Genomic DNA, 17,963 nt, shown 5'->3' with positions numbered 1-17,963 from the left:
ACAGATAAGCAGTTCCAAGCGTGCAGGCTCTGCAATACTAAACCTTAAAATACAAATTCAGTACACTGCAGAGTTTAAATCAGATTTCAGGCAAGAAGACTGCAACCACATTTATAAAATGAGATCTCTCAAGGATTACTGTAAATTTTGTATAAAGGGAGAAGTAATGTCAGCACATGCGTGCATCAAGATAAGAGTGTCCCCGCAGAATCAAGTTCCTGCATGAAAGAATGGACTTATGCTGCCCAAGTAAGAGCATGAGAAACCCACATGGCAAGGCACCAAACTAAATTTAGGACAATCAAACTCCTCACTTACAACAAAGCACTAGAGGCAATCCAGGCACCCCTACCACATGATGTATCTCTAAAGAGACCTGTATTACGGATTATATTGCATCATACAGACCAACCATGATAACAAAAAAATGCACACACAAAACTACAAACAACTATCAGAAACCGATCTACTTCTAGGGTTAAAGCATGATCGGATACAACCTTTGCCGGTAGGTAGTTCAAGTACGTTGAACAATGGATTCAAATTGAAATGGACTTTATTGCTTCGAGGTGCGCGCATGAGACCTGCAATGCCCATGACGACTGTATTGAAAGGAGGGTTTTCTAGAGCTGCCTTTGAAACTATGACCCCTAATTTCTATAACAAAAACAACAATGGGGAAGAAAGACGCAGGAAAGCCCTTCAGAAGGATGTCAGGGTCCTGAAGTGGAGGGCTGGCCCAGTGTGGCGACAGCCACTCATAAACCTAGAGATGCAAGAAATAATTGGATGTTAGGTCCTCACTGAGAGGCGGCTGGATCAGAAAGGCCGGGACTGACCTGGGTGTCCCACTTGCTCCTGAGGGGTCCTTCTAGTCTCTTCAATGATGCTTCTCATCTCACACAACAAGCCTAGGTGTGTCCCTGCCACCTCTCTCCTTTCAACTAAGATACGACCCACGCATTCAGCACGTTGGATTCGCAAACTTGCAGCCAGAGCGACTGCAGCATGTAATGATTTATTTAACTGAACCTATCACTCTTAACATGAGCTAAGTCTACTGGAACCTTGAAATCCAGGTCTTGACCGCTTCATGACCCCCACCTCTACAACCTAACACCGGACCACCAAATGGGTATGGCATTCATAGGGGGTGGCAATCCTGCATACTTTTGTATGAGTTATCTCCTTAACATCACGGTCATTCACATTTTATCCGCACTAATAATGAAATGAAATGAAAATTAAATTTATAACGCGCACTACTACCCGGAGGTGTCTAGGCATTATAGCTCTAGTGATAGATCATAATCTCTCAAAGATAGAAAGGTAGAGTCATTGGTTTTAATTATTTAAAAGCCAAGTTTTGAGAGCTTTCTGAAAGGAGAACTCAGTTTTGTTTAAAGGTGAGAATGCATCGAATTCCAAACTTTGGTGGTGCAGGTGACAAAGCTCCTAACTCCCAATTTTTGCCCCAAAATATATCCTGGGCGCTGGCAGCGAAGCACTACTCTGTTATAATTAAATTCAGTGCTCAGTAAGCACAGTGTTCATGCTGCTGGGGGCACCATTAGAGCACAGGTCAATCCCAGTCTTCTGGTCCACATGGCAGGTGCTTTAAGGCAGGTGCTTTAAGGCAGGTGCTTTCATCCCCTGCCTATGGTGTGCACGAGTGGTGGGATTAGAGATAGCACATACATCTTGTCTCGTGAAGGTAATACCTTCTATTTATTAAGTGTGGTAGGCTAACAATGTCACAAAGGAGAGGAGAATCAAGAGAAGAAAAGGGAAAGCAGAAGACAACCTGGAGAGTCTGCCACAAGAAGTGGGAGATGGACAGCTGAAGAAAGAACAAGGTATGGAATAAGAAAGACAAAGCACAAGTTCTCAAGGAAAAGGCCGTAACAAAAGGTTAAAAGGAAATAGTACAGCAGGAAAGAGGGGTAAGTTGGAGAAATGAAAAAAGGCATTTTAATAATGTAAAAAAGAAAAAGAGAAAACTAAGGAACATGCAGGACTTAGAAGAACATCGGAGAAAGAAGGCAACAGAAGACTGAGGAGGAAAGAAAAGAAGATAGTGGATGGCTTCAGCAAGAATAGAGAAAGAAGGGTGTGCAAAGAAGTAAAACAGGAGTGCAGAGCAAAGACTGTCCCTCTATTTCTAAGGGAAACACAGAAAGGTGACAGCAAAGTTCCCTGACATAGAAACAAAAGAACATGCATAATTGACAACTGCACCGCGACTCACCTTCTGAATATCTTCAAGCGTTTTGTAGTATTTGGCCTCCGTCTCCCGGATTTCAAGCAAGCAGCAGTTCCTTTTGTCATCTTCCGTCATCCCCATTTTCTGTATCACAAAAAACAAGAATTTTAGCATCCTGACATACTGTAGCATGGACTCCACTAAACCTTTCTGGTGAAATTGCAGAATTAGAAATTATGCTAGAAATTGACTTATGCTTTAATCTGAAAATAGGTAGAGCCTACAATGCCACACTTTTATTACGGTGCTTGCATGCAAGCAGCTCACAAACAACCTTACCCCGACCCAAATGTACAATGGCACGTGAATTAAATATAACAAATATTTAGATTGCCCTTTGTGAGTTGTGTTCTCTTTGTTCCGCCATAACCATGCAGGTGTTGTCGGCTTAAATGGGCTGCCCACATTTGTGGAAAAAATAAAATTTCTCTAAGAGCACAATCCTGCACTGCTACCAATCACCAGCAGCAGACATTCTAGAACGTTGCTTTACTTGATAATGTGGCTAGATAAAGTTTCCACCAATGAGAGCGTTACCAAAAGTAAGTAACATGCTCTTCATTCCTCACCTTTACAATACACACCAAACCAGCAGCTCCCCAGGAGGAGGGTCTGTGGAAAGGGATCCGACTAAAAGATCCTGCAGGACCAAACTGGTGAGAAGCACACTGCCTGCCTAATCCCAGTTCCCAACCATGAAAGAGCAGAGAATACGGAAGCGAGGCGCAGGCGCCTGGATTCACCTGTATGTCTGTAACAGGGTCAGAGCGGGAGGCCTTGAGGACTGGTGGACCCATGACCCTAACTCCCCTCCTTACCCGCAGACTGACTCTTCGAGGGCAGATTGGGACAGCCGTTCAGAACAGGGCGGTGAAATCGACCCCGGCGCCTTTAACTGGGCGTATGATGACCACGACGAGACCCCGCCCCCGGCTGACGTCGGAGGCCCCAATTCGGTGAAAGGACAGGAAGTCCTGTATACGGCGTGTGACATCACCCCGGAGTGCCGAGAAAGAACCGGAGAAGAAGGACCGAGGAGAAAACGTGAGGAGAACTGAGAGGACAGGAGAATCGAGAGCGGAGGAGAGCCAGGAGGCCAACGACCCCGTGATCCGCCGTGCCACGCTCCCGAGGGAGGAGTGTGGCTTTCCCAGGTACGACGGCGTTGGGCAACCTGGGTGGGGAGAAAGAGCGCCCCTTTGTAGATACTGTAAATACCCCGGTGTGTGCCTTTCCCGTGTCCTTTCCTTTCCCCCCTCCAGCCTTCCTTACCCCTCCTGCGTTCCTCACACCACTCCTACTTCCTGAGCACTGACACGTCAGTTATAGATACCACGGGTGCCCCCTCACCACCATTCGGTCCTAATGCGGGCAAGACGGTATCAGGCTATAAACTAACGGCTTCCCTCTGTTGGTCTCCTTTTTCCTTGGGGTCCGGAGACGGCGTATCCGCAACGAGGGAGAAGATATCAGCAAGGAGCCACCGCGACCTAGAGACTCCGCCAAAACGGACAAGCTGGAGTTTGCCAGAGAGAGACTTACTTTCAGAACCCGGCGTACCCTGACAATGAAATGAAATGAAATGAAATGAAAGGGGTTTTATAGAGCGCAAATCTACCCGAAGGCCTCGTAGCGCTAAAATTGCTTACTTCTGGGGAGACTTACTGAATTATGTGGAAAAAAGAAAAGTTTTAAGAGATTTACGGAATTTTAACAGATTGGGCTCATTACGGAGGGCAGGAGGTAAGGAGTTCCAGGTAGTGGCAGCATTAAGGGAGAAGGAGCGTCCGCCCCACCTGGCTCGTTTAATTTTCCGCGCTGTTGCCAGAAAAGCAGTGCTTGACCGCAAAGATCTATGGGGGTGGTAGGGAGTGGCCAAGGCGCAGATCATGGCGGGAGCATTTTTCCTCATGGCCTTATGCATGATGCACATTGCTTTGAACTTAACTCTGGCTTGAATGGGCAGCCAGTGTAAGTTTCTCAGAGCCATGGTGCCTGAGTGGCTACGGGACAGGCCCAGCAGCAGACGCGCGGCAGCGTTCTGGGTGACCTGTAGTGTTTTAAGTGTGCTACTCGGTGCACCCAGATAAAGGGCGTTCCCGTAGTCCAGGCGAGACAGGATAATGGCCTGGACCAGTATCCTGCGAGCCTGGAAGGGGAGGAGAGGCAGGACTTTCCGCAGCATGCGCATCAGTCCGAAGCAGGTGGCGGAAAGTGTGGTGGCTTGATGAGTAAAAGTAAGGGTGTTATCTAGCCACATGCCCAAGCTTTTAATTTGCTTTTTTGGTTCAGGGGGAGAACCCATGCAAGGTGGCCAAGGTAGGAGGGGGCTGGGGAGGGCTGAGTTTCCCAGAAACATAAGTTCTGTTTTATCCCCATTTAATTTGAGATGGGAGGAAGCCATCCAGTTTGTGACCGCTATCAGACAGCTACTCAAGTTCGAAAAAGTGTGGTCTGGCTGATTCAAAGCTAGCACCAGCTGAGTGTCATCAGCGTAGGTCACAATGTCAAAGCCAAATGGACGGACGATTTCTGCCAGAGGTTGCATGTAAACATTAAAAAGCGTTGGGCTCAGGGAGGAGCCCTGAGGCACGCCTTGGTTGAGAGGCCAGGTTTTTGAGTGGACTTCACCCTCTACCACCTGGAATGTGCGATTTTCCAGGAAGGATTGAGGCCATAGAATGGCGTTGCCCGTTACTCCAAGGAGCTTTAAACGTGAGAGAAGGATGTTGCTATTCACGGTATCAAAGGCGGCACTTAAGTCTAGCAACATTATTGCTGTGGTGCCGCCTTGATCCATGTGCCTGCGTGCTAATTCAGTCACCGTCAGAAGTGCCGCTTCTGTCCCCAGTTTAGGACGGAACCCTGCCTGTGAGTCGTGAAGCAAATGGTTAGTTTCCAAGTAAGACATCAGGCTGGTGTTAATATGTCTCTCAAGCAGTTTAGCCACCCAAGGGAGAAGTGAAATAGGGCGGTAATTAGTCATATTGCTAGGGTCAAGATTAGGTTTTTTCAACAAGGCTTTGACTTGCGCGCATTTCCAAGTACCTGGGACTCTTCCTGAGCTGATTGACTTATTTACAATGTTTAAAATTGCTGGTCTGATGGTGTTAGCAATTTTCATAAGCTGTCGTGGGGGGGCAGGGTCTAGTGGAGAGCCTGATGTGACTTTCAGCATGAGAGAGTCAAGCAATTCTTCATTTAATAACGGAAATTCAGCCAGTGAACTATCAGTAGAAGAAGAAGAAGCTGTATCATTGACCACTGACTGGTGGGTGGCCTGAACAAAAGAAGAAGAGATATTTTGTATTTTTTGATAAAAATACTCAGCTTGGGCGTCACAGCGAGTTTGGGCTTCGAGAGGATTTTGCAGGGAAGAGGGGGTATTGATTAGGGTTTTTACTATCTGAAATAGTTCTTTTGAGGAGTTGGCGGAGTTAGTAATTTTTTCCTCGTAGAACCGAGCTTGTACCAGTGTGGTCTTTGTTTTGTATTTCTTAATGGCCTCTCGGTAGCTGGTTTTGTCTTCTTCCTTGAGAGTAAATCTCCACGTTCTATCGAGTTTTCTGCATGCGCGCTTTAACTCTTTTAGCTCAGGGGTATACCAAGGAGACTTTTTAAACTTAGTTTTCTCCTTGATAGTTTTTTGAGGGGCGGCTATATCTAAGGTGGCCTGTAGCCAGTTGATATAGTGAGTGTAGAGAGTGTCTACATCACCCTCGGTCAGGCGGGGGGTAGAGGATAATAAACTCACCCATAGGTCAGAGGGCAACTTCGACCAGTCCCTACCTTTAAGTGTGGCTCGGACGGGCGCCAAGCAAAGGCTGGGTATCAGCCAGAGGAGAGGGACCAAAAAATGGTCGGTCCAAGGCAGGGGGATAGGGTGGCCAGTAATAAGTCTCTGGTCGTTGCTAAGAACTGCGTCCAGCAGATGGCCTTTGATGTGAGTAGGTTCAAAACCCTTCTGAATGATTTGGAGGGCTGCCAGACCGCTCAGAAAGGTGCTGGCTAGGGGGTCCGAGGGATTGTCCAGGTGAATATTCATATCACCAAGAACAGTAAAATGAGGTGCAGAAACAGCTAAGTCAGCGATCATGGAAGGAAGCTGGTTCACAAAATTGCCCATTTGGCCTGGAGGGCGATAAATAAGTAGGCCAGAGAAAGTTAGTGTGGGGGAGAGGTCAAGAGCAAAGGACATACTTTCACAAGATGGAATAGTCGTAGGACTGGTTCTGCATTGATAGCAGTTTTTGAAAAGTATGCCTAGTCCTCCTCCTCTGCCCTCTGCCCTGTCAACCCTTTGTAGTCCATATCCCTTAAGTAATATGGCGGAAATATCGGGGTTAACCTCATCTTTAAGCCAAGTTTCGGTAAGAAAAATAGCATCCGGGTTAGTTTCCTCAAGAAGAATTGACATTTCAGTTGAATGTTTGATCAAGGAACGGCAGTTTAGGAGAAAAAATTTAAAGAGGCTACAGGTTTCAGGTCGCTTGAGAGAGGGACATGGAGCAAAATGACAGTGGGAGCAATTTGCCCCTGGCACATCCGGATCCAAAGAGTGGAAACATAAAGCCTTTGGATTGGGCATGAGGGATTTTAGCTGTTCAGGGGCATACCCTATTCGAGTAGGTAGGGCATCTGGAGATGGAGCAGGGGTCCTGGCCCCTGGGCGCCTCGGGGCGCGGACGGGCGCAGACGGGCTTGCCTTAGGCGCGCCTTCGGCGCGCCCGCTGCGCCCGCCCGCTGCGCGGACGGGATGGCCCAGTGCTTTTAAGCATTGTTCGGGGAGGCGGAGGAGGGCGAGAGGGAGGAGCAACTCGACCAGCAGCCTTCCCCAACCAAAGATGGCGGCCAATCTGGATCGAGCCAAGAGTTCCCAGCGCCTAGCAGCAGCAGCGCTGACTCAATGTTGCTCCAAAGTGGCCTCGGAGCGAAGTAATCTCGCGCCGAGGTGAGCAAAGAATTAAAAATGTGCAGGCTAAAATATTCACAAATTTTAAAAAAACGGGTTATTTGTTGCTCAATAACAGGTTTATAGTTCTGGTCAACAGAGACAGCAAGAACCCCCGGCTTTCCGCCTCAGGGGAGAAATAAGCAGCTCGAGGTTGCAGGAAACACCCTCTAAAGTAACCTGGGAGGGCGGGAGGGAGGAGCAACTCGACCAGCAGCCTTCCCCAACCAAAGATGGCGGCCAATCTGGATCGAGCCAAGAGTTCCCAGCGCCTAGCAGCAGCAGCGCTGACTCAATGTTGCTCCAAAGTGGCCTCGGAGCGAAGTAATCTCGCGCCGAGGTGAGCAAAGAATTAAAAATGTGCAGGCTAAAATATTCACAAATTTTAAAAAAACGGGTTATTTGTTGCTCAATAACAGGTTTATAGTTCTGGTCAACAGAGACAGCAAGAACCCCCGGCTTTCCGCCTCAGGGGAGAAATAAGCAGCTCGAGGTTGCAGGAAACACCCTCTAAAGTAACCTGGGAGGGCGGGAGGGAGGAGCAACTCGACCAGCAGCCTTCCCCAACCAAAGATGGCGGCCAATCTGGATCGAGCCAAGAGTTCCCAGCGCCTAGCAGCAGCAGCGCTCACTCAATGTTGCTCCAAAGTGGCCTCGGAGCGAAGTAATCTCGCGCCGAGGTGAGCAAAGAATTAAAAATGTGCAGGCTAAAATATTCACAAATTTAAAAAAAACGGGTTATTTGTTGCTCAATAACAGGTTTATAGTTCTGGTCAACAGAGACAGCAAGAACCCCCGGCTTTCCGCCTCAGGGGAGAAATAAGCACAATAAAACCCAGTTTAAAAAAGCATTCTGGTCTTCAGCCTCCTACTGGTACCGTGCCCATCTCCACCACCCCTCCCACGCCCACAATGTCAAACCACTGGAGTCGCCTCAAAAGGGCCAAAACTGATGAGGGAACTGTTTGGAAGTTGCCCAATGCCCAAAGAGCTTAATGCAGCTCGACTTTCCTTAAAGTGCTCCAGGGCGGAGTCAGCTTTTTCACCAAAAAGGAGGGATCCATCAAAAGGCATATCCATAAGGGATGCCTTAACATCACAAGAAAAAACTTTGTGAATCTCACCCACTCATAACAATGGACCCCTGCTAGGGCAGACTGCTCCCCCCAAAAAAATCTGCAGTGTCCAACCCAGCTCCATTTACATATTTGGCTGTGTCTTGACTAACTTGAATACCCTGAACCAGAGAGACCCTAAACTCTCTGAAACCACTGGTTAAGTCTTGCCAACCAGGTCCTGAGGCAGGCCGGCCTTAGCGCTGGTGGTGACCGTGTTGGCGCGGTCGCACCGCCCTAGAGCCGGCCCTGTCTGGAGGGTATGCATATATTGTTTCAGTAATCAACTTGTGTTGATCGACCTCAAAGGTAGGCTGGCAAAGAAAACATTTGTTTCCCGAATTCCTCAATTTAATTCTACTCCCAGACCGGGCCATCTAGTACCGTCTGTGGCACCTGGCAACCTACCTGTTCACAAGTGGGTAAGAGCAAGGTCAAGGCCAGGTAACCATCAATCTATCAGTTAGCGCTTCATCGAATGGCAGTAAAGGCTCCAAGGCAACTTGTCCAGGCTATAAAACATCAGTGTGAATATGAATTTTTCTCTGCACAGTAGGAAGTTGTAGATCCAGAACCTCCATATGGCATCTAATCACTACAGCAAAGGAAGCCCTTTCTTCAGTTGGAGGCTGGGGGTGTCACACCAATCCATTACCAGGAGAAGAGTCAAGCCCAGGGGTCTTTTATAAGTCCACATACAAACTGTTGCCCTCATAATGTGATGGAGAATGCTCCCCATCATCTTCATTGTTATCTCCTAATGCCAGCAACCCCTGATCAGAGTCAGAAGCAAAAAGCTGGGAGACCAACTGAGGGCAGCTCTGTACAGCAACCAGGTGGTCAGAATGTGACATCAGTCAGTTGAGACAAGTTCGGCTCAGGGTGGGACATCGGTAAAAGGTCTTCCTCGGGCACCAACAGTATCCGGACTGGATTCGACATAGAAGTAACTAGCACCAGAAGAGTACCATAAATGTGCAACATGGCCTCTCCTTCAATCTTCTGCATTGTTGCCAAAGACTCAAGAAACTCAGGATACATCACAGCTAATTGTGGAATTGGCACCTCCATTGCTGATTAAATGCGAGATAGAGCGGCACCTTTATGTCCCTGCAACTTTTCTGATGATAGAGTACGGTCGGGTGGAGACGAGTCTGACTTGGCCTTTTGTGTTTCCACTTTGATTTGGATTTCAATGTACCAGATGACCTCGTCAACAAAGAGGACCTGTCATTGAAACTGCCTCAATAGCGGCAACGGGTCTGCGCCCTCCACTTCGAGCGGGAACTGGACTAGAGTGGCTTTTTTCTGAAACCTGGTGATGTACAGCTTCACTTCACAGTCTTCGACCACCTTTGGGTTCATGAAGGGAAATCCTTCACATGAATTAGAGCTGTGCTGCCACGCACAACCACCAAAGGCACACCGCGTGTGGGTCTGTCACTGACATCTGTTTCCAAAAGTCACAGCATGATTTGAGCCCTGTACTTTCAGGTGGAGGCATTGTTTCCTTCCACACTGGATTTCAATTTTTTGAAGAAAGGTAATGCCAATCTGACAAAAAGACAGAGTTGTGCTCAAAGGCATGGAAAGAAAAGAACGGATGTTGATGCACGGGAGTGGTGCTTTTATGGTGGCCTGCTTTGTCACTTCTGGGGCAGAACAAAACCAACGAGTAGCTGCACCACTCCACACAGCGGTGCACAACAGCATTGCTGTGACAGCTTACGGATCAAGTTTGGAGCCTGGGGCCAGTCTAAAGGAGAGGAATCTGTATCAATCAGAAAAGGTGAATTTAAAACCTGCTGTGGGTGGACTGTTACACACTGAGTTAACTAGGGTCTCCACAGACCAGCTCCCTCTCCTATCACTCGTTGTCTAAGCGCTTGCCTTTGATGCTGTAAAAAGCTCCACTTCCTTTTGGCTAGTGGCTAGTTCATGCACATACATACATACATGACTCAGTAGACCTGGGCACAACTTTTGGTTTCACTTTGACAAGGCATTATTTTCAGTCAAATTAGTTAGAACTAATTGAACCAAGACTGAAACTCTCTAGATGTGGTAATTTGGTAAATGGAAGCCTAGCGCTAAAAAGAAAGTGTTCTGGTGAGATGCAGTCATCTGGAGATAACCATCACCCTACTGGACCACACTCAAGTTTTGAGAAAGTGCGAATGTTGCCAGGCACGCGTCTGAGCTTCCTGCATCAATTCCTTATTATCCATATGCCTAGTTTCATTTATAACCTGCTTCAAAGCGTCCCTAAATGTCCTCCAACAATACTGACGTGGCTCCTCAACCAATACTTGTGGGTAACATGTCATATTTCTTAGCACGATTGCTATACTGCCCCATCTGTCACCATTCACTACACCGATGACATCATAAGGTGGAGCCACAAACAAAGGTCTGATGCCTTCAACAAGCAGAACAAAGACACAACAGAGAAACTGGTTTCCTTCAGCAGAGAGCAGTATGCCTTAGCGCTAGTTACTTATGGTGTTGGTTCAAGAATGACATCCTTGTCACACAATATCTGTGTCGTAAAAGATCTTCGGGTTGATGGAGGTCCTACTGCATTCATCTTAGTTTCTTTTTAATCTTAACAACCACCTATGTCTTCTTTGGGTGCTGTCATCTTTCATAACAGGACCTTAGGTTGAGATTAGGGGAGTGTTTAGCAGTTCTGTTTGGAACCTAATTTTGTCCAGTTTAGGGTGAAAGCTAACCTGCTCCAGACTTGTTCTGCCAGCTCCTAACCGGGCTGAGTTCCAGTTGAAACATGTAGTGCCTTATCCACAAAGTCCTTCGAAAACAGACATTTACAGGGTGGTCATGTGCCTACATTTAGAGCAAATTTTTAACTTTTAAGGGATTCAAAAAGAATTCCAAGAGAACCTACCAGCAGGATTGCGCAACCATGACTTGTTTGACAGACACACTCAAATGTAGAAGCATTTATTCTTTCTCCCTGTGGAGTGATGGCCTTTATATTATTTGGAAACAGATTTACTATCCCTTCCCAAACTAATGAAACGCTATGATTGTTTCTCTAAGAGCATCACAGAAATGGTTTGACCTTGGCACGGTATGTTATCAAAAACCTGAATGCCCTCCTTTGAAGCATCAGATTCTTATTACCTTCAGCACTGATATGGAAGCTGCAAGAGTACATATTTTTCAAAAAAGGCTTTTGAATGTTGGTTGGCTTTTTTGTTTGTTGAATGATGACCAAGTGAAATGTGTGTGTTTTTGTCACATGAGGTTAGATTTGGTGAAGTCAAGGGATCATTTAGGAGGCCATTGTAGCTTGCACCACACACTGATGCTGCTAGCTGTGACAAATGACAGTGGCCTGTATGTGCTACTATTAGTGTTGTTTAGTATATATTAATTTGCTAAACTAATGTCTTATATTGAAAATAATGCAAAAATAAATTATGCATACTTAGGAATATTGGATAGGTATTGCACAATAATTGTTCAAATAACCTATCTGGTCATTCCCTTGTTTCCTAAATTACAGTGGTCCAGGACAGGTAGTGATAGGACCCAAGCCTTCTCTGTTTCAAGTTATATTGAAAATAGGCATACAGCCCCACCGTGTGATGGACTGTAGTGAAAAAAACGTCAGTTTTAAAAATGAAATACCAGTGCCGAGCACGGGCAAACTCCGGCACAAATTAAGCCCTGTAGTAAAAACAAAGATCTTTAAAAAGGTGCAGTTTATTGCATCGCTATATTATGACTGTGAATCTACTTGGAAGGTGCAGAATGGAAGTGTGAAAAGGTAGACATGACTTTAAATCTCAGGCCACAGAAGGTAGATCTAATTCTCTGGCTACAAATGTCTCATAGTTTCAAACTGCCGAGATTCTTCTTAGGTTCCAGACGTCTCAGAGGTTCAGACTGCATATATATTCTATAGCTTGCACCCATCCTCCCACTCAGTCATCAGATAGTAATAATAATGCATAAGCAATGTATCAATACAAATGACGAATGTTTCCAACTGAGTAATAAAATATCATACCAGTGAAAACCTGATCACATCAGGAAAAAGTGAGCTGCAGTCAGTATGATTGTCATCACTTAAATATCAATTTTAAATTCAACCTCAAAAAACTGTTTTGTCCCGTACCCATCAGCTTGTCATTTTCTTAAAATGCACATTTTGCAATAAGAGCTCCTCTATAAAGTTTTGCTAAAAAACTTTGCTTCCCCAAAATCACCTTTGTGAGCAATAAAGTGCATAGGAATGGCCTCAAACATCAGCTTGTCATTTTCATGGTGTATTCACAAGTAATAACTCCATAACAACATATCCTCCCACACATTCCCATGTAGCACCATCACATGCTAGGAAAGCACACGTCATTCAACCATGTCGTCCAGACGTCAAGAAGGCCACATTATTATTCTTGGCATAGCCACAACTATGAGTGACGACGGGTCCTTTACACCAGGGCTACCTTATTACCATGTATGACCAGAATTGTGTACATAAAAAAACATCGCTATGCTTAAAATGGCCACTGTAGTTCTAAGAATGTACCCAACACGTCATTGGCTCCATAGTAATGGAAAGGGTTGCAAGGGAGGAACACCATTAGAGCTGAGAAGGCTATTTGTAGGCGCTTAAGGACATCACAATGTCAACGATTATATATATAAATATATATATATATCTATATCTATATCTATATCTATATCTATATCTATATATATATATATATATATATATACCCACCCAAGATGGATGGCCATCATTATGGCAGTAATGGCATACGGATGGCCATCACATGAACCAAGGATGGCCGGCATAAAACCAAGAAGAACCACAGTACCACGGATGACTAACTTGTGCCAAGTTCATCATCTAGTGGTGCCACCTCTTATGCTTTGGATAATAACCACTATGCCTGTGTTGGCCATCAAAAAAATCGAAGCAGCGAGCCACTCCAGTGATTCTGGGGCAATAACCGCTTGTTTTGTAGCAAGGGCTGCAACATTCCTGTGGCTTTTTTGCCGTCGTCCATGAAAGTAATTCCTATGGCCACACCCAATGTTACTTATTTTATCAAATGTGAAAGTACTATAAGCTGAGTAAGGCCTAAGGACTTTGATGTCTCTTGGCTTCTGAGCATCTGTAGCCGTTGTGGTTCAGATGCAGGACAATGCTGGGCGAGAGGGAGGACTGGATCCTGTTGGAAGGATGGCGTTTGGAGTACTTTGAAGGGTGACAGTCATTTAGAGCTGGTGAAGGATGAAGCACTGGTAAACCCTATGCTAAATACTTGGCACTTAAGGACGTATTCAGTGTTTACCGTATTGCATCTTATGTACTACACAAGAGTGTCAAGGATCAATCTTATGAAGATCTCCACCGACAGCATGTACAAACACATTTTTTGCTGAAGGCACATTACTGAAAAAGAAAAAATTGTTCCCTCGAGTGAGATAAAAAATTCTCATAGTGACTCAAAAACATATTGTAGAGTTCTGTTCACAGCATCAGATGCAATAAACAAATCAGGTAATTAAACGGCACAATCAATAAAATTAGAAATAAGCCTACAGCGAGACTGAACCAGTCATTTAGTCCCATATGTGGCATAAAGCTCAGTAATGAATACGCTTGATTGTCTGAATGATGGCAGACCACGGCACAGTGCTCTGTGTTGTTGCACGGGGTGAAAATAAATGAGTTAAAATGTAGCAACCCTATCTACATGCTGAAAAAGAGATAACCATCACCTGAAGTACAAATGAATAAATAATTGTACTATGGGGGTAAAAAAACAGTTTGCAAATGATACTTCCATTCATCAGTCTATGGTACAGTTTTTCAACGTTTTGACCCCCCTCGTTAAAATTCGAATGGTCTTCTTCAGGAAACAGGTTGTTGTAAAACACCATTTAGGTCAGCAGGCTTAAGGGGAATAGGTCCACACACATCCAAAAGAGAAGCAGAGCAGACAAAAGAATTCTGCAGCAAAGAAAATGGTCCAGAAAAAATCAGAAGAAAACAGGGGTCTCGGACCCCGTGTATTGTACAGCAATCAGTACCTGGACCTGTTGACGTGTAGACAATTCTTAACCCACTGGGAGACATTATCGATTTCTACAGAGTACACAGCAACGTGACCTGCCAGGCTGAGCTTCCAAACAGGAGGGAGGATACAGATAGGGCAAAACTGGATTAAAACATTATTTGTAATATGAGAGATTAGAAAAAGCTACAGGGCGTGAAGATATGCTTGAATAGACCAAGAATCCACTCTCTGTAATAATGTAAGGTTGCCATATGAGTAAGTTGTTCTAAATCTTGGCACCAAATCAAAGTCTTTTGCCTGTTGGTTGGTGGTGGTAAAGGTTAAAATCCGCTAATCCAGGATTGTTTTGAAGAAACATGCACCGCTGTATTTTTGCCATTGAGAAGAATCATCCTGTGTTTTCTATGTGGGAAAGACGTACACTTTTCATCTGCTTCTGTTAGTTCTCTTGACAAATTTATTTGCTTTGACATAAAGCAAAGGAGGCAGGAAATTAGGTGTGAAACTGAATTTTCTCATCACCAAAAAAGTGACAACTTTTGCACTTTTCATCTTCTGCCTTGCAATTTTAACATAGGGTTTTACTTTGCAATTTGATCAGGTCCTAGGCTGGTAATGAAAATCCGAATGAAGGTGGGACTCTTGATTTCCAGAAAGGAGATTATACATTCTACAGATTGATTCTTTGTTATTCGTCAGACCATACAGCCTAAGGAATGTCTGAAACTGCAGTTTCAATAACCCTCTGCCCCTACAGATTGCATAAGCAATCTCCCCCATCCACTGAGATTGCCAGTCTCCTGTGCTCCCACTCTGGCAGCTCTTGTTGCAGGAGTGCGGTAGGAACCAAAGAGTCTAGCTGTGCGATCCAGGGGAGCCCTATCAGTGTTGCACTTCGGCCTGCCTGGAATCACTAGACTCAAGGTTGAAGAGGACAAGCCTGGCCTGATCATGTAAGAGAATTAGGGATTGGACCTCATGAAGTGGCTTAGGAACAAATGTAGCTATTGTGAGGTTTTCCCCAGCTGGTGTTTGTGAATTCCCTGCTTGTACAGAAAATACAATGTAACACCTTTCAAGAGTAAAATAACTAAATTGACTGTATGACAGGTGCAACTGCTGTGTAGGACCCATGTCATGTTGCGTACCCTCAACCAGTCTGGTAGTGTCAACAAACAATGCTCTGCATGTTCTGCCTTGTAGATCTAAACGAATAATTGAGGGGGGAAACTGTGGGTCTTGGACTGTTAACTATTGTTGGAAAACAAGTCATGACTTGCTGATGCTGTCAAGTCATGAAGCCACTTAGAAGCCAAGAATGATGAACAAGCTTGTCCCACCAATGGATTCCACAACATCTGCTTCCCACATATCTCACAACCCTGCCTGGAGCCCCTGAGTGCATGGACCCAACGACTGCGGACCACTGATGAGGGACGAGCACTGTACACTGAGCCACAGCTGAGGCTCCTGAATCCACGTTTGCCTGCTCCGGAAGGCTTCTGATCCCTTGGTGTATGAAGATCTAACCATCAAGGGTGGCAGCTTGCGTACAGGTGAGGCCACCGATTATTGCATTCGTCAACACCCTAATGTTTCAGGCATACTCCGAACATGCAAAAACAAAATCCAAGTCATACACATCCATTCACCATTGTCTCACTTACCTGCATGTACCTAATCTGAGGCATGAAAAAATACAAGGAGCGGCGTTAGCAGGTTCACATTGAAGTTATGCACCATTTTGTTCAAGGCTCATACAAAATATCTTAATGGTGATTTCAGTGGAAGGAACAGTTATTATTATTTCTACAAATGGCAACAAAATATGAAACTTTATCCTACACATACAATGGAAAATCCTCAACATGCCATGGCTGGAAGGGAAAACAGGCAAGCAATAACACATTCTAGATATACTTCAAGAGCAGTTTAATTTAATGGGCGCGCGGACTGTGGAATCGATGGGAGAATAAAGAAGCAGACGTTTATAGGGAAATCAATGGCGTGAATGCATCACTTGTGGCTGCTGGAAACAAATGGCCGCCTCATGCAGCCAATGAACCTCTCATGTGGAAGAGACAGTGATTCAGCGATCTCGAAACTTGAAATTCATTAATGTATGCATATACATGGCGCCAGCTGGGAAGCAACTTCCAGTTACTTACACAAGATGGAGCAACTAAGAGGCAGGCTAGATGTGTTTTAGGGGCCAATACAATTCAGTGGATTACACCTCGTTCAGCTTTTGTATTTATGTCTGCTTCTATAGCACTGGAAACAGAAACGGACCGCGTTGATTTTGCAAGGATTGGCAGTGGGTGGAGCAAAATTACCATGAGGTTTTGGCAGTTTTTCTATAGCTCAAAAATGGCCCAGGGGCTTTGGAGTGCTTCACATTTGCACCAGATTGGATTGCACACGGTCAGATTTTTTTTTTTTTAAAGCGGGGGTATTAAGTGATTTGCCCAGAATCTCAGGATGGCGAGTGATGCTGAAACTTGAACCCGGTTCCCCAGTTCCAAAGTCTAGCCCTAGCCTTTAAGGCACGTTCCAAAGTCTAGCCCTAGCCTTTAAGGCACGTTTCCTCTCATATCAAGGAGAAAAACTCATGGTGCAACCTTGGCCTTTGAAGGATGAACAGCCTGAATGGCTCTGCAACACTATAATGGTAGGCAATGTGGCACTATCAAAGGCCACCATTAAATGCTTAACTTGCCGAAGCATCTTGTTGGCGTCCAGGGAAGAAAATAGTGACCAGTGTGACACCCTGAACTTTACTCATCTGCAATCCCTAAGAAAACCATAATAGTGCTGAATCCGGTTTCTTTACCATCATGTTAAAGTGGTCCAAGTTACGACAGCCGAAAAATCTCGTGTGTCCAAAAAAGATGCTTTGTTTTCGCCTGAAGTAGTTGCTCTCCATTAGCACACTCTATGGAATGGCGAGATTTACGAGGCCAATCAGAATGCTTAGAATGTGGTCACTAACTACTGTTTTTAGCCTTTATTCTAGGCTGAGTGATAGTGGCATGAAGCAGAGAGAGTGTCTGTGTTTATTGTACTGGGGTACAGCTTATTGCCATATACTGCCCTACCATTGTGTTAAGATTCCCCCTATATAAATATCAAGAATAGCTAAATACATAAACGCTGTCACCCATTAACTGTTAATTTCTCTTCCCACCATTAAGTGCTATCACCTTGGAAGTATATTTGTAGGGCTGGCAGTTAACAGTAAATGAGGCTCCAACCATTGGGCACTAATCTGTGTTTTCACATTGAGCAAAGAGAAACAACACAATTAGAATATTGAAAAAAAAATTAGAGCTTCATTCAGGACAATTGCACGGCAGTGGGTCAATCATAGGCCTGTTAAAATTCCTGTTACGCTAGCGTCATCTTGTGTGGTTTTAAGTTGTGCTTGTTACACGAAATAATAGATATTATGCTACTACACCACAATGCGTAATTACATGCTGTGCACAGCAAACATTTAGAGTGAGTGCACGGGTGCAAAGTGAATGCCGAAAATGCGAGCAGTTGTTTTTTTGCTGTGTTTGTGTTTTTTGTGC

General features: G+C 45.1%; 1 protein-coding gene across 1 annotated transcript in view; it reads right to left on the bottom strand.

Moving 5' to 3' along the window:
• VAV2 (vav guanine nucleotide exchange factor 2) overlaps positions 1-17,963 on the bottom strand; it is an 832,583-nt gene that overhangs the window by 198,573 nt on the left and 616,047 nt on the right. The window contains exon 6 of the mRNA XM_078641956.1: positions 2,249-2,347. Coding sequence (XP_078498082.1) covers positions 2,249-2,347 — 99 coding nt within the window. The remainder of the gene's footprint in view (positions 1-2,248; positions 2,348-17,963) is intronic.

The sequence above is a fragment of the Lissotriton helveticus genome, chromosome 5_1 (genome assembly GCF_964261635.1).
Source record: "Lissotriton helveticus chromosome 5_1, aLisHel1.1, whole genome shotgun sequence".
NCBI lineage: Eukaryota > Metazoa > Chordata > Amphibia > Caudata > Salamandridae > Lissotriton > Lissotriton helveticus.
Note: the sequence above shows the minus strand (reverse complement) of the source record. Positions and strands in the feature narration are given on the sequence as shown.